Source organism: Pocillopora verrucosa, chromosome 3 (genome assembly GCF_036669915.1).
Source record: "Pocillopora verrucosa isolate sample1 chromosome 3, ASM3666991v2, whole genome shotgun sequence".
Taxonomy (NCBI): Eukaryota; Metazoa; Cnidaria; class Anthozoa; order Scleractinia; family Pocilloporidae; genus Pocillopora; species Pocillopora verrucosa.
In genome coordinates this window covers 29,972,346-29,998,481 of record NC_089314.1, presented here as the reverse complement: position 1 = coordinate 29,998,481, position 26,136 = coordinate 29,972,346, and the positions used below count along the sequence as shown (strand labels likewise).

At 38.4% G+C, this 26,136-nt stretch overlaps 2 protein-coding genes and 1 pseudogene across 3 annotated transcripts; 2 read left to right on the top strand and 1 right to left on the bottom strand.

Annotated features, from left to right (window-relative positions):
* Positions 1-763: 763 nt before the first annotated feature.
* On the top strand, positions 764-2,572 carry LOC131798960 (microfibril-associated glycoprotein 4-like; annotated as a pseudogene).
* Positions 2,573-4,917: 2,345 nt separating this feature from the next.
* Positions 4,918-26,099, bottom strand: LOC131798965 (uncharacterized aarF domain-containing protein kinase 5-like). Of its 2 annotated transcripts, none has more exons than XM_066164368.1 (15): positions 25,798-26,099; positions 24,862-24,925; positions 24,507-24,683; positions 23,985-24,008; positions 23,548-23,688; positions 23,123-23,236; positions 22,656-22,787; positions 21,835-21,918; positions 21,482-21,563; positions 20,670-20,748; positions 20,087-20,178; positions 19,257-19,440; positions 18,493-18,567; positions 18,195-18,290; positions 4,918-5,103 (listed from the first exon to the last, which is right to left on the bottom strand). In XM_066164368.1, the coding sequence occupies exons 1-15, from the start codon at positions 26,085-26,087 to the stop codon at positions 4,938-4,940; spliced, it is 1,800 nt and encodes a 599-aa protein (XP_066020465.1). In that variant the 5' UTR covers positions 26,088-26,099; the 3' UTR covers positions 4,918-4,937. The 2 variants fall into 2 exon arrangements, with proteins under 2 accessions (XP_066020465.1, XP_058972607.2); XM_059116624.2 differs by lacking the exon at positions 4,918-5,103 and adding an exon at positions 16,912-17,536.
* Positions 13,675-16,351, top strand: LOC131798966 (microfibril-associated glycoprotein 4-like). The gene is made up of 6 exons (XM_066164198.1): positions 13,675-13,738; positions 14,252-14,508; positions 14,625-14,742; positions 14,898-14,900; positions 15,060-15,443; positions 15,900-16,351. The coding sequence occupies exons 2-6, from the start codon at positions 14,296-14,298 to the stop codon at positions 16,163-16,165; spliced, it is 984 nt and encodes a 327-aa protein (XP_066020295.1). The 5' UTR covers positions 13,675-13,738; positions 14,252-14,295; the 3' UTR covers positions 16,166-16,351.
* Positions 26,100-26,136: the final 37 nt, after the last annotated feature.

The following is a 26,136-nucleotide window of genomic DNA, read 5'->3' as shown; positions in this document are numbered from 1 at the left end:
AAATAAGTGAACTTGGCTTTGCTAAAGAATGGTGCCATTGACAGGAAAACGTGCAAAAATTGAGGTTTCAATAAAAGCTGGTTACCGGCGGTGTCTCTCCTCAAATAAGACCTGTTACCGCCGTCTGGAGAGCAGGCTCTGGTGTTTGGGTTTGTTTAGAAACTATCAGAAGGAGGAATCGAACCTCAGACCTTCGGATTCCGTTTCCCGATGCTGTACCGCTGAGCTTAGAAAAAACTTAGGACTCTGTACTTAAAGTTGCTACAAAGTAAATCTTCATGTCAATAATGTGCAATGCCGTTCTATCGTACTGGAGAATGTTTTGCGATAAAAAAGGATAAATTGTTAAAAGTTTGTATTTCAGATTGCTCTTAACGTAATTGCCGCAAGTTTAAAGTTAAACAGGCTGAAAATAAACATATTGATAAACTCCTGTCACTTCTGATAAGTGTCATTTTTCTGGCGCTGCTCCCTCGAATCCATTAGAAGAACTAGGCCACCGGCGAACAATGCAAACAATCTTTAAGCAAACACTTATTTTCTAACTCAAAATGTCTCCTTTATAGGCACATATACGGAGACTATTGGATACAGCTGTTCTTCACCGTATTTGAAAAAGCCCTCAAAACATGCGCACATTTATAAATTGAAACAAACGAGTCATTATTATATAATTATATTTAGGGACCCAATACGAAACATGGCCATGAAGGATCGTGTGATCTGGAGTGCAGAAGTGCCCAATGAGGGAAGCTGCAGAGTTATGTGTTTTATGGAGCCTGATCGCGTGTCCATTAATGTTGGACCTGTAGAAGGAGGAAACCAAAAATGCGAGTTGAACAACGCCACCGAGGAAAACCATGCTCTATTTCTTCCAGGCTTCATATATCTTGCAATCGTGGTAAAAATTTCGCATTTTTGCCAACCTGAGGGGAGTCAGACACATGATTTCTTTTCATTTTAGGTTAAAGTGATCTTATTCTTGATTCCTGTCTGAGGGGAAAGCAACAAGAGCTTTATTTTGTTGTTGATCAGAGGAGGTTGTTTATTTTTTGGCGCTAAAGTGATTTTATTCTTGATGTAAGGAAAAGTTTCACGAACTTTACTTTGTTTTTACCAACAGAATCCCTGCAGTAGCAGTTCATGTTTGAACAATGGCACCTGTCAAGCTGGATTCACCAGTAAAGGTTTTCGTTGTGTTTGTCGTCATAGATTCAGTGGAGAAAATTGCCAGTTGCAAGGTAGCATAAATAGCGTTTTCGTTCACTCATCCTCTTGGGTTAAATGAACCACTGGAATTGGGGTAATTTACTTACTGTTTTTAGAATCTGGTGACAGAAGTAGATTTAAACTCATTTTTTAAATCGATCATTGTAGAGTATTTAGAAATGATTGAAATTTTATTCCTTGTACGAGTGCCTGGTGTGCGCGGCGTCGAATCCTTCAATTTTCTCATTTATTCATAGGCCTGAAAAAAATTGTGCTGACATTTACAAAGCTGGGGAAAGAAGAGGTGGTATGTGCACCATAAAACCTGATAACTTACATGCCTTTGATGTATTCTGTGACCAAACAACGGAGGGTGGAGGATGGACTGTGTTTCAGAGGAGACTGAACGGCTCGGTTGATTTCTACCGCTACTGGAACGACTACAAATGTGGCTTTGGTGACCTGAATTATTTAATTTTGGCTCGGACTGGACAAGATTCACCGCCTGACCTCTGATGTTAACAATGTGCTGCGTGTAGACTCGGAAGACTTTGAAGGAAAAAATGCTTATGCTGAGTATAATATGTTTCGTGTTATGAGTGAGAATGACAAGTACAAGCTGATTCTTGGTTCTTATTCAGGTAGAACTGTCATTTCGTCTCTTCTACTCTAGTCATTCTAAGAAAGGGTGGTAGGAGGGAGGAGAGTGCTAAGTAATGCAAATATGTTTAAACTATTTAATATTATTCAATAGCTTTGGAAGACAAAAAAAAGTAACCACAGCTCATCGATATGCAATCCTGGACAGCGCACACCGGACGTTGATTAGTCCAAAGGTATTCGCTGGTAGATCATGCGTAGTTAACCTGACGAAATAATCCAACTCAGATGAGTGTCTCGGCAAACATATTTATTGGCATTATCATATTTAGTAATTCATCCCAGAATCTTCGACATGAATCATAGATAATACTAAGAATGCTTTTATTCCATATCATTACTGTTAAATTATACTTATCTGATATTTGAAGATTTCTTTTGAACGGTTCATTGTTGGTCAAACGTAATACTCATATTGCGGCTCATTTTGTCAGGAAATTCTGGTGACTCTCTTGCTGAGCATCGCGATATGCCATTCACCACTAGAGATCAAGATAACGACATTTCTGAAACCAACATTAACTGCGCCATTAAGTTCAAAGGAGCCTGGTGGTACACGAGGTGTCACAAATCAAATCTCAATGGCTTGTATCTTCATGGAAATCACTCCTCCTATGCTGATGGAGTGAACTGGCTTCATTGGAGAGGTTATCATTACTCCCTCAAGAGAACTGAGATGAAAATGAGACCAGTGGATTTCTGAACTGTCATGTTCGTGGCACAACAATGATACAGTATCAACTTAAGATCGAGTCCATTCAGCATTTAATAATCACTATTAAATTGCAGCTTAGCGAAAGGTTCATCGCCATGTTCGAGGTTGTTCAGGGTTTTTCTTGCTTCTTTGTGTGCGTTTTTCAAAATAGGTGTGATTGATTCCGTAGAATCGGCCAGTTAACCGATAATAATAATAATTATAATAATAAGTAGCTCAGGAAAAATACGTCTTTAATCGTTTCTCAAAAACAGAAACTGATGGACTCAATATAAGATTTATGGGTGAGACATTCTGTAGCTTGGGGGCAGCGGCTGAAAAGACCCTGTCTCCATAAAATTTTAAGTGGGTGTTTGGTGTTTACAAGAGCTATCCTCGAATCTCAATGGCTTGTATCATTATAGCCATCACGACTCTATGCTCCTTCTTTCTCGGTTATATATGTTTTGACTCGTATTTTCACTTAACGGAACACAAAGCGATCACAAAGTCTTCATTTTTTCAAAGTTAATCAGAAGACTAAACCCAGTCGCTAATTCAGTTTTAGATACCTTTGATTTCTATAACGAAACCCTAAACAATTACCCAATGTTTTGACCCTAAAGAACGCTATCAGAAAAACAAATATTTCGAGTTGTAGTGTACACTGGAATGCGATAACGTAATGTTGATGATTCTAAAATGCTTCATATATTGCTTTTATTTGTATTTTCTTAGCTTTTGTTAAAGTAAATACCTTACACTGTTATTAATAACATATTGCACTCTTAATCATAAGAACACATCGTCACGCCCAAGTTCCATTTTGTAGATATGGCTCATCGGGTGATTATGTTACGAACTAAGTTTGTAGAAATACCAAATGTGAGGATGAGTAGGTGAGAATATAATGAAATAAAAATAAATCAAAAGTTAAGAATTGAATGTTGTCGGTTCAGAAGTTTTTCTTGATGGGGAAGAAACCTCTTAAAATAATGAAATCTCCTTGCGGTGTAAAAATGCGAACTGCAGCAAAAGAAACAAATCAATGGACAGAAAAAAAATCTTTTAAGAAAGCAGAACTTTCATTATAACCATAACAAAATTAATTAAACCTCTCTCGTAAACAAGTCATAACAAGCCAACTTTTGAAGGTTATCGCGAGTCAGATGTCAATTAATCACATCCTACTTTCCTACTTGGTGGCGTAATGTGGACGAACAAGATTCCTCCACCAAGACGAAGTTACGGCAGTCAATATTTAGTTTGTACCAGTCCATCTTCGACGAAAGTCAAGGCATTCAAAGGAGCCATATCGATCGACACTGAAAGTGATATTATTTATGTTAAGTTATTCTAGCAGCCGCACTAAATCGCAAGTTAGGACTTCGCTCTTGATGAGAAGTATCGTATAACGCTTGTAGGAAAACAATATTTCTATATATATGTATGAATATATATATATATAGGAAGCCTGTGTATTGATTTTTCCGTTTTACAGTGCTCGATACGAAGGAGTAGAGCGCGATATATGTTGCAATTGGGGAAACAGGCTCTGTCTGACGAGCGCTTAGGCGCGAAACTCAGAGTAACAGAGAATCGATGCGTCCTCTTTGATTCTTTCACTTATATATACTCAGCTCTGCTACCACAGCATTGAGCACTTTATGCCAAGGTAGACTCTACCCCCACATTTATATATATGTGTATATATATATATATACACACATATATATATATATATATATATATATACATATAAATATTATGAGAGGAAAAAAGGACGTAACTACATTTCCCGACAAGCCTGTTTCGTGAATCGCTTCACTCTTCAGGGGTTTAATTAAACCCCTGAAGAGTGAAGCGATTCACGAAACAGGCTTGTCGGGAAATGTAGTTACGTCCTTTTTTCCTCTCATAATATTTATTCTGCTCTGCTTCAACGTATTGAGCACTGTTCCACGCGAAAATCGACTTGCAGACTTCCTATATATACATATATATATATACATATATATATATATATACATATATATATATATATATATATATAAGCAGCGTAGAATTGGTATACCTGACAAATCAATAAATCGATAAATCAAAACTCAAACGTGGCTCCCTCATAGGCTTCTAAAACAAAAGAAATCACATCGAGGTTGAGAGATGAATAATTAATTTCTTTTGTTTTATACCCCCTAGCCTCGGAGCCATGTTAGAATTTTGATCTATCGAAAGTGGCCTTTTGGATGGCCTGTGATATTGCTTTGCAGGCTAAAAGAGGACTCCTTACAGCTCTATTTACTTATAAATGATTAAAATCTTGATATATTAAAGTTTTCGGTTATTCCCAATTTGAATGCGATGGGGAACGAAATCAAGAAACCAAGACCGTTCTTTTGGCTCGTTCTGCGGCTATGGCGTCCAACTCATGTAAGGTTTTTAATTTAGACGTGAGTTTGTCCATATCTTTAGGTGCACGCCCCAGGTACTGAAGAATCTGCAGGTAGCTTTCCACCATCCACGCTCTAAAACTCATGGCTCTAGTGACAACAAGAAATTTGTTAGTGACAGGCTCAAACGATTCACCTTCGTTTCACCCTTTACACCCTAACATCAGGATGCATATTCTCCATACTGCTCTCTATACATTTCCTAAGATGATGACAGGGAGAATTTGTTTAACAATCAAGAGCTTCTTGAGTTGGTGATCATTTACTTTCTTCTCATGACCTTAATGTTTGATTCAGGTGCAATAATGTGAGGAGAAATTAGATGTTAGTCATTCTTAAGGGTCAAAGGGTTAATAATCAGCACGGATTAGTTTAGGAACGATTTTCGATTTAAAACCGAATTCTCTACATCAGATAACTCAATGAACAAATAGATAAATAAAAAGATGAATAAATAAAGGAAAAGATAAATTAATAAATTAACTGAATAGGCTTTAATAAAAAACATTTCAATCCTAAGCGCGGTTAGACGTTTCGATGTCGTCCTAAACATCACCATCAAGAAAGTTAGAGTCGGAGTCAGAGTAGTGACAAATGAATGTAAGAGATAAAATGAACACAATGTTAGCATGCTTATGTGAAGAGAGAATGATTACAGCTAACCATGGACAGAGGTTTCAATGAAAGCTGGTTACCGGCGGTGTCTCTCTCCTCATATAAGACCTCTTACCGCCGTCTGTTTAGCCTGAGAGCAGGCTCTTGTGTTTGGGTTTGTTTAGAAACTTTCAGGGAGAGGAATCGAACCTCAGACCGTCGGATTCCGTTTTCCGATGCTCTACCACTGAGCCACAGAGACTCAACAGTGAGCGAAGTCTATAACGAATTTATATGACACGCGTCCTGCATACTGTTAGGATCAGCAATGGCGATAGCGTCATGTATGTAAATAAATAAGAGAGATGGTAAGTTTAGAGCTCGGTAATGAAATAGAGAAAGATGTTTTACGTATAGTCACGAGCATCGGACAAAGAAAAAACTCTGAGTTCCCACGAGGAGTCGAACCTCAGACCTTCGTATTCCACACTCCGATGCTCTACCAATGATGAGCCACACGTTGAGCGAGGTCTATTACGAAGTTCATATGACACGCGTCCAGCGTACTGCTAGGATCAGCAATTCAATAGCGTCATGTTTGTAAATGGAATCAAAGAGATGGCAAGTTTTGAACTCGGTAAAGAAATAGAGAAAGGTGTTTTTCGTCGTGTCACGAGCGTGGGACTAAGAAAAATTGACTCAAGGACCATAGACTATATACTATGCTTTACATGGCCGTGAATTCCCGCCATGGCGCTGCAAAAAAAGGTCCAATATTGGTGTCCGATAGGTCGCGAATGAAAATCTTTGAAATTTTCCAAAATTTGACCCATAATAATACTGGTAGATTAGCTGGAAATCTCTTTTCTCGCATTCGAAGTATTTCCATAAAAACCAATCAAAAAGTGAAAAAAGTAAAAACAAAACAGTAGCCTGGGGGAGAGGGGAGGGGGCAGGGGAAAGGGAAGGATATAGAATGTGGTTCTACAGGAAAAAGCTTGAATCTTTAAAGCATCCCATCGGTTATCGAAGCGGAGGTGGGTGGGGTTTGATCCTTATCAAGGGCTCCGATATTTTTATCTGTCCAACGTCCACGATCAATAAAGCTGTACAGAAATTTCAGTGTTTGCATTTCGGTCTGTTAAATTTAAGGAAATCTACAAATTATGACAGTTTGCTACAGTAAAAATACATCAAAAAGTCAACAAGGAAATTAGAGGAAGTACCCTGCTAAAAAATGGTACCATTAACAGGAAAACGTGCAAAGAAAAAAATCTGCGGCAAGAATAAATTATTTCGAAGTGAAATAACACTATCCACACCTGAACACAAGCAGCATGCTCCGTGGAAGCTGTTTTAGAATTATTACTTTCTCGAAGTGTCCTTCAGCAAGCTTTTTAGTGATTGTCAAATCCTCCTCAGTCACTCTTAAAGTAAACAGCGTTCCGGCGCTTCTCCAAGCGAACGTACGTTGAAGAAGAATCTGACAAAAATTCTCGAAACCTGGGAGATAAAACGACATTTAAAACGAACACAAGTCTAGATACCTACTTTTTAAACTAACTCTTGATGGATATATCCCACTATAATTAAAAAAAATGTATATTGTCATGCTCGATGTCATTGTTTGTGTCGAGGCTCATCTGTACATAATGCTTCATAATGACTTTGAAAAAATATCAAATGTAATTAGTAAGAGTAGGCGAGAACACAATAGAATAACAATAAAACATGAGTTCAGGGGTGAATATCATCTGCTATGTGTTGAGATATTTCTCTTCAGGTAGAAGAAAGTCACAATTAAGGTTCCCTCGCCGCCTAATACTAAGCCGATAGCAATCAAGAGATAACTGAATTTTCCCGTGAAGTAGATTAGGAGTAGACCATAATCTAAACAAGAAGAATATGACGACTGACATCAGACGCCCGAGGGAATTCATTTTATTATTACTGACTGTTATTTTTTTTTTATACTTTTTTGGTCGTTAGGTTCGTTTCGTTTCGATCGTTTTATTTTGGTCATTTCAATTTACGCGTCCATACGTTTTAGTTAGAATTTGCTCGCGTACGCCCTAATTTTGAAATTGTAACAATTCACGGCAATTTCATAAGATCAGCTTATTAAACTCAAATGTCTTAGCTTTCGCAGTCTGTCTTTCGGAGAATTCTGACTCGGGCACATTATAGGTGCATCGATTTATCCACGGTGTAGGCGCAGCCTAGAAACTTCTTTCCTAGAAAAATCAAGATTTCCGGCCTCAACATTAAGTGTAAACAAAACTACCTCTTTTAACACTGCGGAAAGCCGCTCAAAATCTTCAGGGAAACAAATTATTGTACAGAACTGTTGCTTCTGTCTAGCTTATCGGGTAGCTTTAATTTTCGAGAGCATTTTTTGCAAGATACTTTCTAACTTGGAAAAAGCATAACCATATATATAACACCGCAGTTAACACCGGAGGAAAATGCGACATATTGTGTAGTTCTAAAAATTTATATTTTCATAAATTTTTTTTTTGAAAGTCATAACACCTCAGTTACCTCCAGGGAAAATAGGAAAACATTGTGTAGTTCTAAAACTTCTTACATGTCCCGCTGAAAGTGTTTTGACCAAGTAATTTGCAGCTTTGTTTAAGAGTTAGACTTGCCATATAAGTTTTTCAAAACATTCTCTGTTTTTCATTGAAGTATTTCGTTGACTGTCTTATCCAGTGGTACTTAGATGTGAGATCAATCATTTAGATTTAAACACAAAAGCTATGAGCTGATGACTAACAACAATCAGTACAACTGGACAGGAAGAATGGCTGTGGCGTATAGAGCAGCAATTCTGTTTTGTAGTTACAGAAGCTCAAACAGCTCTATAAATTAAAGGAAAGCACGACATCATAAAGTTTTCACTATTGATAATCTCAGGAACAAAACCAAGTGCAAAAAACACTTCTTCGTTCAGAAGGTAAGAAATATTTCTGTGAGCTACTTATCTATATATCTTGGACCAAGCCTTTCTTGCTCAGACCAATTGCACTGATAGCAGAAATGATCGAGAAAACTTTTGTGTAAAATTCAATTCAGCCACACGATGTTTCACATTCTGTCAAAGTTGTTACAAGTTTGGTTTTTTTTTTATAGGTTGAAGCTCTCAAATACCATACGAAAGTCAGAATGCTTGCGACCAGTCTAACTAAGATAAAATCGGGTGATGTTTAATGCTAACTACCATGCTCAGCTACCATATGCAAAACGAGCCATAAAAAATCACCCCTCCAACACTGATGGAGTGAACTGGGCTGCGTGGAAGGGAAATCACTACTCGCTGAAGAGGACCGAGATGAAAATAAGACCAGTAGATTTCTGACTTCAATTCATGACTAACTATTCCCATAGTCTTTGGCCAACAGCATAACTTTAACACAGTTGAAGTTTAAAAGAATTGATTGATTCGAACAAATCTGTTTAATAGTCTCAAATGTGTGGCTTATTTTCCGTGTAAATCATGTAGTTCAAACCAAGTATTTTAAATTTTGGTAGTTTTAATTGCTTCCTTGCGTTTTTTATTGTTTTCGTCTGAGTTTCGGTGTTTGCGTTTTGCCTTTGGTGCTGGATGGCGGTTTCTATTACGTTTTCAGTTCAGGAAAAATTGATTCCGTAGAGTGGTTCATTTACCTGATACGGGCGATTCGATTGCCTTTGACATGTTTCTGAACTTTTATGAACGCTGTGTAGTATTAACTCGTGTTTGTATTGCTATATGGTAGATGAAAAAAAGTCGCTGATGTAACAATTATACATTCTCGTTTAAAGTTAACAAAAAGTTAGCGGACGCGCACTAACTTTTTATTTACTACTTTAACGAAACACAAAACAAAACGGGGTATTTTAAAGTATTTCAAGAATTCAGCAAGAAAAGTAGATATTTCAAGTTTCATATTCTTTTGATTTCAATACGCTGTATCAAATATTGCTTGCATTTATCTCCTTGCTTCTTTTTCAAGTTATTAAACATTCAACTCACTATCTCTTTTCTGATTAAGTAAGTTAGTAAGAGTAGGTGAGAACACAATAGAATAACAATAAAACATGAGTTAAGGAGTGAATATCATCTGCTATATGTTGAGGTATTTCTCTTAATTAGGTGGAAAAGTTACAAAACTAATGGAATCTCCTGAAGCCTATTGACGTGTGGATTGTAGAAAGGAGAACAAATCAGTTGACAAGTATATAGAGTGATAACCAGAAACTTTATCATTACAACTCTTGCAAATTAAACAACACCTTTTCCGAATAGTCGTAACAAGCTAGCTTTTCAAGTTTATCGCAAGTCGAGTGTCGATTAATCACATCCTGCTTTCTTACTTGGTGGTATTACGCGGAGGGAAAGATTTCATGAGTTTATGTAATATTTAGTTTCTACAGGTCCATTTTTTGACGAGGGTCAAGGTATTCACAAGAGCTACGTCGATTGAAGATGAAAATAACATCATCAATAACGCTCTGTTTGGAGGCGTTCGGAATGATAGCCTTAGAAACCCTTACGGGGAATAATTTGCATTATCAACTCATTTAATACAACTAAGTTATCTTGTCATTAATAACAGCCTGTTTTAACAAGAGCACAAGACCGCAAAATAGGTTTTCGCGCAAGATGAGGAGTATCGTACAACGCTTACTTGTAACAGTATAATCTCTGTAACACTACGTTTATCATTACTTAGGCCTATGGGTGAAAAAAAAAACTCAAAGTCGACATGTACCCCTTGCATTTTATCGCCATTACCCCCGCGTTTCTGAGCACTTATTACTGTAACATAAAATAAATAAAGCTGGTATATATTAAGGAAAAAGAAATGGTTAAACTTGTTAATGTTCAGAATCAAGTTTTATCAAACATAGCAATAGCCAGGAAAGCAAGAAAAAGACAGTCAATATCCAAACAGTTTAAAATGGGCGTTTTGTTTTGCTTTGTTTTTTGTTAATTTTCAGTCAAAAGAAACTACGCAGAAATCTACAAATCCACGGATAATCCAACTGACGGTGAGTACACCATTAAACCTGATAACTTGCCTGCCTTTTGATGATGTATTCTGTGACCAAACGACAGCCGGTGGAGGGTGGACTGTGTTCTAGAAAAGACTGAACGGCTCGGTTGATTTTTTCCGCTTCTAAAAAGACTACAAATTTGGCTTTGGCGACCTGAAAAGGGAATTTTGTTTGGGACTGGACAAGATTCACCGCCTGACCTCACGACATGCTGCGTGTGGTCTTGGAAGACGTTGAAGGGAACACAGCCTATTCCGAGTATAACTTGTTTAGTGATATGAGGGAGAAAGACATGATCCATGGTTCTTATTCAGGTAGAACTGTCATTTCGTCTCTTCTATTCTAGTCATTATAAGAAGGGGGAGGGGAGGGGAGGGGAGGGCAAGAGAGTGCTAAGTAATGTAAACATGATTAAACTATTTAATATCATTCAATAAATTTGGAAGACAAAAAGTAACCTCAGCTAGTCGATATGTAATCCTAGTCCAAAGGTTTTCACCGGTGGATCATGCGCAGTCAACCTGACGAACTAATGCAACTAAGATGAGTGTCTCGGCCAACGTATTTATTGGTATTATTAAATTGAGTCATTCAATCCCTAGATTCTTCGAATAGAATCGTAGATATTTGTAAGAATTATTTTAATCCATATCGTTATTGTTAAATTATACTTATCTGACATTTCAAGATTTGTTCTGCCTTACGAACGGCTCGTTGTTGGTCAAACGTAATACTCATAGTGCAGCTCATGTTTTCAGGAAGTTCTGGTCACTCTCTTGCTGTGCATCACGGTATGCCATTCACTACGAGAGATCAAAATAGTGGCAATCAGGGGGGTCACAACTGCGCCATCAAGTTCAAAGGAGCCTGGTGGTACAAGAGTTGTCACCGCTCAAATCTCAATGGCTTGTATCTTCGTGGCAATCACTCCTCTTTTGCTGATGGCATGAACTGGTTTCACTGGAAGGGTCATCATTACTCCCTAACGAGAATCGCGATGAAAATAATACCAGTGGATTTCTGAACTGTCAAGCTTATAGCACAAAAATGAAACAGTACCAACTTAACAAAAAAATATTTGAATACTTGATTCTGTAGAATCGGCCAGGTAACCGTTAATAATGATAATCATAATAGTAAAATTAACTTAATCTATATAGCGGCATATATAAAAAGCTCCTTATCAATGGCTTGTATCATCATGGCCATCATGCCTCCTATATTTCGCAAAAGTCGCAAAAGTAATGGAATATCCTGAAGCCTATTGATGTGGATTGTAGAAAGGCGAACAAATCAATTGACAAGTGTAGAGAATGATGCCTAAGCAAACTTTATCATTGCGACTCTTGCAAATTTAACTGCACCTTTTTCAAATAGTCATAACAAGCTAGCTATATATTTTAATCGCAAGTCCAATGTCGATTTATCACAAACTGCTTTCCAACCTGGTGGTGTTCCACAGAGTCATCGCAGGTCAATATGTGGAAAGTTAGGTGGGAGGGTTTCACTGACAAAACGAACAGCGAGTTACTGGGGCCTAATTCATAATTTTATGTAATATTTAGTTTGTACTGGTCCATTTTTGCACAAGGGTCATGTACAGGAGTTACGTCGATCGACATGAAAATGATGTCATCAATAACGCTCTGTTGAGGGCCGTTCGAAACGGTAATCCTAGAAACCCTTTACGGGGACCAATTTGCATTTTCAACACAGTTGATAGAACTAAGTTATCTTGTCGTTAATAACAGTCTGTTTTGACAAGAGTACAAGACCGCAAATTGGGTTTTCGCGCACGATGAGAATTATCGTACAGTGCTTACTTGCAACAGTAAATCACATTCTCTGTAACACCGTATATTTTATCATCACTCTGGCCTATGGCTTCCTGAGTAAAAAAAACCTCAAAGTCGACATGTTTCCCTTGCATTTTATCGCCATTTTCCCCAAGTTTGTGAGCACTTTCTGTTAAGATCACTTTTGTAAGCGGACAGATATTGAGTCAAAATGTTGAATTTGTGATGACGTCGTTAATAATTTCGGCATGTGCTAAAACCTGAAACAGCAAAACGAAACTACCAAAAGGTAATGACCGTTACGACTAAAACAAAACCACTACAGTGATCCAGACGAGTGGACGATGAAAAGTCGCGCGAAATGTAGACTTCACTTCAGATATTCTCTCGTATCTTAAGGATTTTACATATATAGGCCGTCTCACGAAACTTAACTTTTTTCCACTACGCGAGCAGCTGAAACTACAATTTGACACTAACATGTAGTCTCCAGTTCGGAACGCCAGCCTCACTGAATACCGAAGCGTATACGGAAAGGAGAGGAAGAAACAGATTACGGTATTCATTGACGACGTCTATGTCCGTGACTCTTTTATTAATTGTTTTTTTTAATTAAGGTTCCCTCGAAGCCTAATGCTAAGCCGATGGCCATAGAGAGATAACTGAACTTCCCCGTGAGATAGATCAGGAGTAGACCATAAGGGCATTCATTTTATTACTACTGACTGTTATTTTCTGTATACTTTTTGGTCGTTAGGTTCGTTTCATTTCGATCGTTTTGTTTTGGTTATTACGCGTCCATACGTTTTAGTTAGAATTTGCTCGCGTACGTCCTATTTTTGAAATTGTAACAATTCACGGCAATTTCATGTGATCAGCTTATTAATTAGAATTCTCAGGCACATCACAGGTGCATCGATTTTGGCGAAGCCAAGAAACTGCTTTCCTAAGAAAACCGAGGTTTCCGGCTTCAACATTCAGCGTAAACAAAATTATCTCTTACAACACTGCGAAAAGCCGCTCAAAATCTTTAGGGATACAAATTATTGTACAGTACTGTTGCTTCTGTCTAACTTATCGGGTAATTTTTAATTTTTCGAGAGCATTTTTTGCAAGATACTCTCTAAATTGGAAAAAATATAACCACATATATAACACCGCAGTTAACACCGGAGGAAAATGCGACATGTTGTATAGTTTTATAGCGATGCAGTTCAAGTTTTCTATTCAACCGATCATTAATATTCTCTATATCTTCCATGGAATTATTCTCCTACCATGTTTCTGTTGCACAGGTGAGTATAAATCCCTTTTTGAATTTCTTGCGTTTTATCTTTCTGGTGTCGTTTCCTCAAAACCGTTACACGAACTACATATGCTACCTGCTGATCAAAGTAATAATCTTTAAGCAGACAATCTTTATCTAACTATTGTGTCTACTATTATGGAATAGACGATGCAAAAAAAGCCAAATTTCAAAAAGACCCCATCACATGCGCATCAATGGTTCAAAATGATGAATTTAAGCAAACGATTCACAGATATCGTGGTGTGGTAATGAACGCTGTGAAAATATTCTTGATATTTTCCTTAATATTTTCTTTCCGCGCGATAATTCACAATCAAAGATTGATTTTTGTTAAGTTTAATTTCAAGAGATGACGATCACCTTTAGAGAAAATTCGTCAGGGTTCTCGTGCAGTAAAGTTTTGAAAGAAAGTGGTCTAATGTGCCTTTTCATGGGTGAAAATAAAAAAGTACCTCGAGTGAGAGGAAACTAAACGATATATTTGTTTTGCCTACCGCAGACGATGATTGTCGAAACATCATTTTCAAGCATCCAATACCAAACATGACCATGAAAAATCACGCGATCAAAAGTGTAGACGTGCCCAACGAAGGAAGTTGCAGAGTAATGTGTTATATGGAGCCTAACTGTGTGTCCATCAATATTGGACCTGTTGCAGGAGGAAACCAAAAATGCGAGTTGAATAACGCCACAGAGGAAAACCATGCTCCATTTCTTCTCGTGAAAAATCCGGGTTACACATATCTTGCAATCGAGGTAACATTTCACATTCTTACGAAACTACGGTGCCAGAAGAGATTGTTTCGTTTTCTTAGGCTAAAGACATAACATAAGGAAGATCTGCACTATAGCTTACTTTGTTTTGTCAACAGAATTCATGCAGCAGCAGCCCATGCTTAAACAATGGCACCTGTCAAGCTGGATTCACCAATAAAGGATTTCGTTGTGTCTGTCAGGAAAAATTCACAGGAGAAACCTGCCAAGCTGAAGGTAAAATGGTTGGATTGTGTAGACCAGTCTCTCGTGTAGTAGTACGCGAGGAGTTACTCACTAAAGTTTCAAAATTGACTTCAAGAACAAAATATTAATCACTGAATGAAAGCTAAAAAGGAAAAGCCACGTACGGTCACTTTAAATGAATATAGCTGGTAGATATTAAGGAAGAAGAAATGGTACTTGTTAATGTTCAGAATCAAGTTTTATCAGTCAGAGCAATAGCCAGGAAAGCAAACAAAAAGCACTCAATATCCAAACAATTTAAAGTAAGCGTGTTGTTTTGTTGTTGTTTTTTTTAACCTTATTTTCAGTCAAAAGAAACTGCGCAGAAATCTACAAATCAGCGGGTAAACCAGCTGACGGTGTCTACGCCATTAAACCTGATAATTTGCCTGCCTTTGATGTATTCTGTGACCAAACAACGGACGGTGGAGGATGGACTGTGTTCCAGAAGAGACTGGACGGCTCGGTTGATTTCTACCGCTACTGGAACGACTACAAATGTGGCTTTGGTGACCTGTGTGGTGAGTTTTGGCTCGGACTGGACAAAATTCACCGCTTGACCTCCGATAATAATAACACGCTGCGTGTGGATTTGGAAGACTTTGAAGGAAACACAGCTTATGCTGAGTATAACTTGTTTGGTGTTATGAGTGAGAAAGACAAGTACAAGCTGATCCTTGGTTCTTATTCAGGTAGAACTGTCATTTTGTCTCCTCTATTCTAGTCATTCTAAGAAGTGGAGGGGGGGGGAGGGGAGGAGGAGGAGAGAGCTAGGTAATTTAAATATGCTCAAACTCTTTAATATTATTCAATAGCTTTGGGAGACAAAAAAGTAACCTCAGCTCATCGATATGCAATCCTGGACAGCACATACGGGACGTTGGTTAGTCCAAAGGTATTCGCCGGTGGATCATACGCGGTTAACCAACTCTGATGGGTGTCTCGACAAACATATTTATTTGCATTATCATATTCAGTAATACAATCCCTAGAATCTTCGACATGAATCATAGATATTACTAAGAATGCTTTTCATCCATATTATCATTGTTAAATCATACTTATCTGACAATTCAAGATTTGTTCTACTATACGACGAGCTCATTGTTGGTCAAACGTAATACTCATCCTGCTGCTCATTTTGTCAGGAAATTCTGATGACTCTCTTGCTTACCATCGCGGTATGCCATTCACCACCAGAGATCAAGATAATGACAATCAAGGGGGTTACAACTGCGCCATAAACTACAAAGGAGCCTGGTGGTACAAGAGGTGTCACCGCTCAAATCTCAATGGCTTGTATCTTCGTGGCAATCACTTCACCTCTGCCAATGGAGTGAACTGGAAAGACTGGAAGGGTTATAAATACTCCCTCAAGAGAACCGAGATGAAAATAAGACCAGTCGATTTCTGAACTGTCACGTTTATGGTAAAACAATCAAACAGTACCAACTTAACAAAAAAACCAAGTGTCTCGATCAAATATATTCAGCATTACACAATTACTCTTAAATTAGAGCTTAGCGAAACGTTGTTCAGGGTTTTTCTTCCTTCTTTGTGCGCTTTTCAAAATAGGAATAATTGGTTCTGTAGAATCGGCCAGTTAACTAATAATGATAACAATAATAAAAATAATAATAATAATAATAATAATAATAATGATGACTTAATCCATTTGGCGGTACATACAAAAAGCTCCTTATCATAGTTGGAAATTGACAGTTAATCATAAGTAGCTCTGAAAAAATGTGTCTTTAATCTTTTCTCGAAAAACAGAAACTAATTAACTCAATTTAAGGTTTATGGGTGAGACATTTCATAGCCCGGTAGCAGCGGCTGAAAAGACCCAGTCTCCATAAAATGTTTAGGTGGGTCTGAGGAATTCACAAGAGTTACCCTCGAATCTCAATGGCTTGTGTCATCATGGCCATCCTATATTCTTCCTATCTCGGTTATAAAAGTTTTGATTGTTTAAATATTTGACTCGTATTTTCACTTGACGGAACACAAAGCGATCACACAGCCTTCATTTTTTCAAAGTCAATATCAGAAGAGTAAACCCAGTGGCTAATTCAGTTCTAGTTCCCTTTGATTTCTATAACGAATCCCCAAACAACTACTTTGACCGGCTCTAAATAACGTTATCAGAAGACAAACATTTCAAGTCGTAGTGTACACTGGAATGCGGTGACGTAATGTTGATGATTCTAAATGCTTCATATATTGCTTTTATTTGTATTTTCTAAGCTTTTCTTGAAGTAAATACCTTGCACTTTTATTGATAAACATATTGCACTTTTAATAATAAGAACACCCTGTCACGCCCAAGGTTCATTTTTTAGATATGGCTCATCAGGTGATTATGTTACAAACTGAGTTTGTAGAAATACCAAATACCAAAGGATAAGCTGGTGAGATTTCTTTCGTTTTATTCCCCCTTGCCTCAGAGCCATGTTAGCATCTTGATATATCAAAAGTGGCGTATTGGATCACTTGTAGTCATTGGTTAGCAGGCTAAAAGAGGGATCATAACAGCATTATTTACTTATAAATGATTAAAATCTTTGATACATAAAAAGTTTTCGATTTTTCACAATTTGAATGTGATGGGGAACGAAATTAAGAAACCGAGACCGTTCTTTTGGCTCGTTCTGCGGCTATGGCGTCCAACTCATGTAAGGTTTTTAATTTAGACGTGAGTTTGTCCATATCTTTGGGTGCACGCCCCAGGTACTGAAGAATCTGCAGGTAGCTTTCCACCATCCACGCTCTGAAACTCATGGCTCTAGTGACAACAAGAAATTTGTTAGTGACGGGCTCAAACGATTCACCTTCGTTTCACCCTTTACACCCTAACATCAGGATGCATATTCTCCATACTGCTCTCTATAAATTTCTTAAACTGATGACAGGGAGAATTTGTTTAACAATCAAGAGCTTCTTGAGTTCGTGGTCATTTATTTTCTTTTCATGACCTTAATGTTTAATTCAGGGGAAATAATGTCAGGAGAAACTAAATGGTCGTCATTCTTAAGGTTCAGCGCGGATTGCATGAAAGCCGATTACCGGCGGTGTCTCTCCGCATATAAAACCTCTTACCGCCGTCCGTTTAGCCTACTAGCTGGTTCTTGTGTTTGTGTTTGTTTAATAACTATGAAATTCCAGTCGTAAAACGTATGGTCGGATGTGATGTAGCAGTATCATCCAATGACTGGATGTAAAATAATCGGAAGTAGAGTTGTAACAGAGAACCGGAAGTCAGAACACTTTAAGGGCAGGGAAGGTAGAAACGTCGTTGGAACTGGCGGCCTCACTATGCGATGATAACTCGTTCTGCGAACCATAAAAATTCTACATGGAATATATGATGAGAACGACAAGAAAACTTATCTCAAGCGGTAGTACTGGGAAGAACTTCCCACTTATTTGGAAAACATAATTACCTTATTTTCACATCGAGGACGTATGATTCAAAGATTGTCTTCATCTTCGACCATAGACTACTATGCTTTATATGGCCGTGAATTCCCGCGATGGCACTGCAAGAAAAGGTAAAAAAATTGACGTCTAAACCAGTCGCTACCGTGGAAACTTTTGAAATTTTCCAAAACTGGACCTATATTTATACTGAAAACCTCTTTTCTCGCCTTCGAACTATTTCGATAAAAACAATCAAAAACCGTGAAAAAAGTAAAACTAAACAGAAGGAAGACCACGGAATACAAATATTTTTTCACAAACCATCTGGCCATGAGAACAAATCTATCCACTGGCTCTCCTAGTTCCTGATTAATGTGTCGAACTGTGTTTAAGTTCCTAAAAAAAAAAATGAGATAGTACAAGGTTGAACACGAAGCAATTTTTCATCAGCGGTAGGCTGGGGGAGAGGGGAGGGAGGAGAGGAAAGGAAAGGAAAGGATATAGAATGTAGTTCTACAGGAAAAAGCTCGAATCTCTAAAGCATCCCATCGGTTGTTGAAAGGGAGGAGGGAGTAGGGAGGAGGGAGGAGGGAGGAGGGAGGAGGGAGGAGGGAGGAGGAGGAGGGAGGAGGAGGAGAGGGAGGAGGAGGAGGGAGGAGGAGGAGGGAGGAGGAGGAGGGAGGAGGGAGGAGGGAGGAGGACGGAGGAGGAGGGAGGAGGTGGAGGAGGAGGGAGGAGGGAGGAGGGAGGAGGGAGGAGGGAGGAGGGAGGAGGGAGGAGGGAGGAGGGGGTGGGGCTTCGATCCTAATCTAGGGCTCCGAGTATTTTCCTCTGTTCAACGTCCACGACTCTACAAGCTGCGCAACAATTTTTGGATTTGCTTTTCGGGCCGTTAAATTGAAGGAAATCTATAAATTATGGCAGTTTGCTACGGTAAAAATACATAAAAAAGTCAACAAAGGAAATTAAAAATAGGTGAACTTGGCTAAAGAATGCTAAAGAATGGTGCCACTTAACAGGAAAACGTGCAAAAAAAATCTGCGGCAAGAATAAACTATTTCGAAGTGAAATAACACTATCCACACCTGAACACAAGCAGCATGCTCCGTGGAAGCTGTTTAAGAATGATTATCACTTTCTCGAAGTGTCCTTGAGCGAGTTTTGTCATGATTGTCAAATCCTCTTCTGTTACTCTTGAAGTAAACAGCATTCCAGCGCTTCCCCATGCGAACGGACGTTGAAGAAGAATCTGACAAAAATTCTCGAAATCTGGAAGATAAAACGACATTTAAAACGAAAACAAGTCTCATAATACCTACTTTTTTAACTTACTTTTGATAAGGTAAACCCTATCAAGATTTGACCTCATCTTGTTACTCGTAAGGTTGACCCTAACGGGTTGCTTTACATTCTGCTACATGCTCGTATTATTAAAACAACCATCCAGTGAAATCATACGAGGCATCGCGTGATACTCAACCAACGTCAGGCCGTATTCCGCCTGATTAAGGGTGATAATTGCTTCCTAATTAAATTGAAGAACAACAAATCACAAGTTACGTGCTTATTGTTTACACTGGCTTTTCCTTTTGGAGTTATCTCGACCTGACTCAAAAAAAAACTGCGCATAATGCAGAGCGTGATATAACTAGCAATGACAGGTTTTGAAAATAATTGATATGACGAGATTAAATTCTGTGGCATTTGTTTTGGATAAATCATATCCTTCATTACTACCAAGGCTAACACAAAATACTCTCTTTTTCACAGAAAGAATAAAGGAACAGTTGGTGCATAAATTTACACAATAAAAAGAAAAAGGTACAGCCGAGTTTTTATTTAGAAGAAGATAAAATCCTGTACCACTTTATACACATCACGTTTTTGGAGACCAAAATCTGACGTGTGAATTTACCATCAACTCCGAGTTGTTTACTAAAATATTGCATATTCTTCTGGTCATTGAGTATGATGGACTTCCACAGTTGACACAAGGCTATCCTGTCTCTGAGGAAAAATTTGAAAACAAAGTCATATTCTAAAACGTATTATGATAAATTAAGAGATCTATGCATAAACGTATTGAGCTAATAGCTGAGGGCCGAATTGGTTTTTCTGCGCGTTTTTTTTTTCTGGCCTATTTATACCATTAGCTTAACGGTCGGCATTGAGAATTACTATAAACAAAAACAATTGTTGACAACGTCTGCTAATTTCGTGGCGCATCCTAATTCCAGCGTTTTCGGCTCTTGGCCAACTTTTCTGTGCAAGACACAGGGCACTCACACGGCATCTACTGCTAACAGTGTGAAAGGGGGGTTTCGGTGCACAATAGCATCTTTCAATTGACTGGTATCAGTAAGTGAGACTTATCCTAGAGGCTCTTTCACCTTTCCCCGCCCTGACGCACCTCATTTGCTTTCTGCTGGAAAAAAGACAGATTGTCTTCAAGCTACAGTCCTTTCCAACAAACACCAAACAAAAAGATAATTGCTTACTTTTGCTGGAGAGTTTCGTAAAGCCCGTGGTCAATGATGACTATTTCAGCTTTCCCATCTTTGCCTTTCCTAACGAGAACTTCAACAGAAAAGAGAACAGGAATCAGCATGCGCTTTCTCCATACTGGTCCCAATACATTTCCTGAGGTGCTGACGGGGAGAATTTGTTCAACAATCACGAGCTTCTACGTTTGATGATGATTTCCTTTTTCCTCATAACCTTAAAGTTTCATTCAGGGGTGATATTGTAAGGAGAAATTAGATGTTAGTCACTCTTAGAGATCAAAGGGTTGGATCAATATCGGACCAAGCTACAGAAAACCAATAGGATTGCGAGTTTTCATCGAGGACTAGAGCCTTTGATATATTCCGATCGAACAGGTTTTCTTTGCTGCTTTCTTTGCTGCTTTCTTTGTTGGGTGGCCCATTCTTTTACAGAGGATCAAACAGCGTTAATTTAGCTTTGGGCTACGTATGCTGTCCAGGGAAAGGGGACTGACATCCAGGGTGAAGACCTGGGAAATGAGAATAAATGAGCTCACCCTAGGAAAGTGTCCCAAATGTTTTGTACAAAGGGTCTGATTGTGTGCCCTGACCGGCCAATTTTGTTGAGTTCTAAGGCAACACACTTTGCTCTCAACAGTGCCTCTCTCTTCTTACGAGCGGAAACTATCATCCCGTCCAGGAATAATACCAGCGATACCCCACGTTACTTTATGATAGAGAAAAACTTCGACAGGAATAAGCCCACGATATAAGTGGACTAGTATCACTTAACTTTATTTTTTATCATGTACAGTAAAATAACTTACCATTTGCGGGATGAGGATCGCCGTGAATAAACCCACTACGAAACAACTGCTCGCCAAACGCTTTGATCATTTTCTCGTCAACCTTAGGATCGTGAATAAGACAGAAAAACAGTTTTTCATCTATCTATCACAAAAGACACAATGAAATTCTCAAACTCCAAATTGATCAATTTCCAAGCAAATGTTCTTGGTATTGGGACAGACTGAACTCTCAAGGCCCAAGAGTTAAGATGAACAGGATTCACCTTTCTTCTCCAAAGTCCGTTAAAACGGCCTTGAGCCTTTGCGATATTTTTCTCAAACTTTTTCAACCTGTAGTTTGTGACTAGGTATATATAGTATTGCAAACTTACATCAGCCACGTCCAGTCCTCTCCGTCTAAGATCTTCAACGTCATCCACCTTACAAGCATCCATATACTCTGCCGTCAACACACGCTGAAAGACAATCACAAGGATTCTGAGATGGCAAGAACGTATTTCTTACAACAGTTTACAGTGTTGCTCCTGAAACCCGGATGGCAAAATCGTAGCTTGTTGTTCTAATCTCCGCGTGGAGTGACCCTTTCACGTTTCCTGCTGACCATAGAAGTGAAGATGCGGGAGACGAGGTTTTCGGTTTTTTGTCCTCATCCGAAAAACTAGAACGTCGAAGTATTTTCAGGGCAACACATGTTCCTTGACTATTTAAGCCTTGTACTCTCAACCTCCGCATAACAGTGCAGTTCTTTACCTGACTCGACACGTAGACCGGACTGCATGTCAAAGGAACCAGTCCAAGAATCAGCTACCCTGGGTGCTGACAACCATTTTATCAAAACTGATTAGCCTCGTTAATCCCATCAAAAGATCTACTTCCGTTATTTGCATAAATTTCACGTTTCTCTCAAATAGTAACAAAGGTAGATAGATTGAGTAACCCTTTATAGTAATCAAGCACATGGCCTGACCAAAATGTTACTACTAAGTCGCAAATACAGCAGAACTTACGGCAACTGGAAAGAGGGTGCAACAACCGTTTCGAGTGAACTTTGAGAAGCACCCCCTTCCCCACCACCAAACTGTTGAAAACGTACATTCCTAGCCGGAAGTGAACATTCGATCACCGAGTGTTGTTGAAGGCCTAAAGAATTGTTTGTTTTCCTACCCAGTAACGACTGATAGACGACTCTTACCTTGGTAGTAAGATCCCAGTGTATTTTAGGTACATAAACATAACTGAGATGCTTCAGTTCATCTGCGCATCTTTCCCCATTGTGAGCTTCGTGTACAAAATCAAGCTCCTGCCTTAAAGTCGCCTGAATGTCCTGCATGTTGTTAAATAGGAAACTATCATTACCAAGTTCAATAAGGTTTCACAGCATTGGGTCATCAGGACTCGCCATCGAGTTCTCTTTAACTCTGTGCTAAAGCACCAAAGCATGGAACCCGAAGGCCTGTGGTTCGTTTCCTCGTGAGAACTTTTTCTTTGTCGCTTGCTCGTGACAAGACGGAAATATCTTTCAACAAATGAATCAACTATTCAAGCAGTATTGCTTTTTTGGTATTAACCTTCTTTTGATGCAATGAATAAACAAGGAGAATCTGTACCAGGTTTTCAGCCATAAGTTGTTATATGTTTTCTATCACCCTCAGAACTTACGTCTAAAACCCAAGCAAACTCAAAAGAAGGATGCATCCACGCAATCACTTGAAGTAAGCGTTTTAATGTCCACAGATCTCCATCATATCTGTCCAGAAGGTCAATGTATTGAATCTATCAGACATAAAAATCATAATTGAAAAGGCATGGCTGGACACCCCTATGAATAACATGCACAAAACAAGGCAGTAAGTAAACATACTGGCTGTCAGGCTCAAGCTCAAGAAAATGTGATCAATTAAGCAGCTATTACAACTAGTTTTGCATCCAATTGGTTGCTAGAGGGGCATGATTCTTTTTTCAACCAATCACAATTCCGGATTACTTTCAAAACTCAATTAGAAAATTTCTAATATGCACAAAATAACCAAAGCACACCAAACAGAGTGGCCAGTCAGGTGGTAATAACAATAATTATTGCCTACCTTCACAGCCACCTCTCTCCCATCATGTGTAACAGCTCTGTGCACCTGTGCCAGACTTGCGGCAGCTATGGGGTTGTGATCAAACTTCAGAAATAAATCATCAGCTTTCTTGCCAAAGTCCTCAAGAAATAACTCGTCTACCTAAGTAGAAATTTTCAAAAGTTATTCAGCATCAAGAGAATTAAATGTAGTATTAATAACTGCATAATGAATTTCATGTTCCAGATCACCTTTTTGCCATGTCACTCGTTAAATTAGAGTCAACTGCTAAGGCTCACTTTGGAAATTAACAATGGCATGGGAACCAAAGTTTCAGCACAAGTGCTAATGGGATTGTTTGGGGAACAAGGGTTATCTGGCTACTTCCCATGGTTAAATGCCTGTGCTAATAGAGGTTTGACAGTCTTTTGTAATAAGAACAATTTTGAATAACTAACCTCACCATGTTTCCTTCGAAGGGCCTACAAAAGAGTAACAAAATTGTATCAAAGAAAGAATTAACCTATGTCCTTTCTTTTAATGGCCGTCTTATAATGATCTTAATATCTACTCTCATTATTCTCTGCTGTACATTTCTTGTAATGCAAGTTTTAAGAATTTAATCATAAGTCTCATGTCAAATAATTGACATATTTCTTTAATCTAATCATCTGTCTGCTTGGAAAGTTCATGTATTTGCATTGAAAAGGGGGCATCATTCATCAATTACTTCTGGTTGTGAAAAAGTTAATGTAAGAAATGATACCACACTTCCTGATTTGAAGAGCACATCCCAGATAATAGATTTGGAAACTTCCATAAAGAAAATGTAAAAAAATTACTTTGATAGAGATCAACAGAGAGATGGCCAAAAAAGAAAAAGAAAAATGAACAAATGGAATAGTCATTAAGAATTAGTATTCTGGATTTCTGTGTGTTGATATCTTGAAGAAGGTTTGTCAGAGTTTCTCTCCTTATACCTTATCTTGTAATACTGGTAGAGTTTCTGTATACTCCCGTGGCAAGATATGGTTAAGGCAAGCAAGACCTTGTCCTAACTTGACATAAATCCCTCCATTTTCAATTGCACCAACCACAATCCTGTCTGCTGCTCTCTGGTGACATCCTTTAATGGCTTGGGCATATTCCTCTCCTTCCTTATCAACATTTAGATAAAAAATGTTAATTTGTGTAATAAGAAGCATAGATTATGTGCTTCTGGAGCAATTTAAAGCAAAATTATTCAGAAAGGATTTAATTACCTTTTAAGTTCCAACAGTTTTGAAAGAGAAGTTAAGATGAGACAAAATTCACAAGGTAGAATGTACTACTCACAGGATCTAAGTTGTGCAGGGTCCACCAGTAATCTAATGATATTTTCATTCCAACATAAAAACACCTAATCAGCAAAAAGAAAAGTAGATCAACATAGGAGATGCATTATTCTAATTTACTATCAAAGTGGTCTCCAGACCTACACACATGCATACTGTAAAGTATAACTGTTTCTTTGAGGTGTTTGTCCTCACTCAGTCAGAATGATTTCTGTATCAATAGCATCATACCAAAGTTGATAAGGGTCACAAGATCACAGGTTCTAATCCTACAGAGATTCTTAACCTTTTTCAGGCTTCTTCTGTCATATTAACCTTTTACACCCTAACATCAAAATTAATATTCTTCATACTGTTCTCTATTCATTTCCTATGGTGCTGACAAGGAGAATTTGTTTAACAATCAAGAGCTGCTTTAGTTTGTGATTATTTCCTTTATTCTCATGACCTTAATGTGTGACTCAGGGGGGATATTGTAATGAGAATTAGATGTTATTCATCCTTAGGGGTTAAAGGATTTAAAAGAGTACCTGTCATTGTCTGCTAGAAAATGGGAAAATAAGCAGGAGCCATTCTATAGACTGATTATGTCCTTTTCTAACCCATCTGGAGACATCTTGTCAAAGAGATGGGGCATTTTCCTTTGAGGGGTTCAATACTTTTCTTCAAAGAACTCAACATTAAAATAAAATTATGACCCTTATAGTATTTTTTTTAGGGTGGGGACAAAGAAAAAAATTTTTGGATTTTACCTCTCAAAGCTGACAAAAAAATTCAGAAGTTCGGCTTTCAATCGTTTTAATGGAAGGAGGCGGGGGAGGGTTTGGGATTAAAATGGAAAGTCGCCTCCCCCCCTCCCTAAACTTCTAAATTCAGTCAGGCCCATAAAAGCCTTCAATTCCTTACTTGACTAAATATTGGGAATTATTTTTCTTACCTGAAGAATCTTCCTACCCCCTCTAGTGAAACTCGCAGTCTTCTACGCTGTCTGGCCTCCCACAGTCTGTTATGGTAAACGTTCATCGCTAGTAAAGATGCACCGCTACCAAATAAGAGCCAAAACCATTTTCTCTGGAACAGTCGTTTTCTTCCCACGTGTACCATGGCCTGTGAACTCATTGGTCGTAATTTCCAGTGGCATTTTTTGCACATTAACGAAAAGTTACTCCTTGAGGTAGCAAAAGGTCGACCAAGGCTCGCCCAAATAATTCGTGAGGTTGCTGCCATCGTGAAAGTGTTTTAGGCGAATAGTTCATGTAATTTACTTGAAGTATTT

Coding starts and splice junctions, on each gene's coding strand:
- LOC131798965 (XM_066164368.1), bottom strand. CDS start 26,087: ATGGCAGCAACCTCACGAATTATTTGGGCGAGCCTTGGTCGACCTTTT. Junction 20,749..21,481: donor CGATCCTCATCCCGCAAATG/GTAAGTTATTTT, acceptor TTTCTGTTGAAG/TTCTCGTTAGGAAAGGCAAA. Junction 18,568..19,256: donor AGCATGCTGCTTGTGTTCAG/GTGTGGATAGTG, acceptor TTTTTTTTTTAG/GAACTTAAACACAGTTCGAC.
- LOC131798966 (XM_066164198.1), top strand. CDS start 14,296: ATGACCATGAAAAATCACGCGATCAAAAGTGTAGACGTGCCCAACGAA. Junction 14,509..14,624: donor ACACATATCTTGCAATCGAG/GTAACATTTCAC, acceptor TTTTGTCAACAG/AATTCATGCAGCAGCAGCCC. Junction 15,444..15,899: donor GATCCTTGGTTCTTATTCAG/GTAGAACTGTCA, acceptor TCATTTTGTCAG/GAAATTCTGATGACTCTCTT.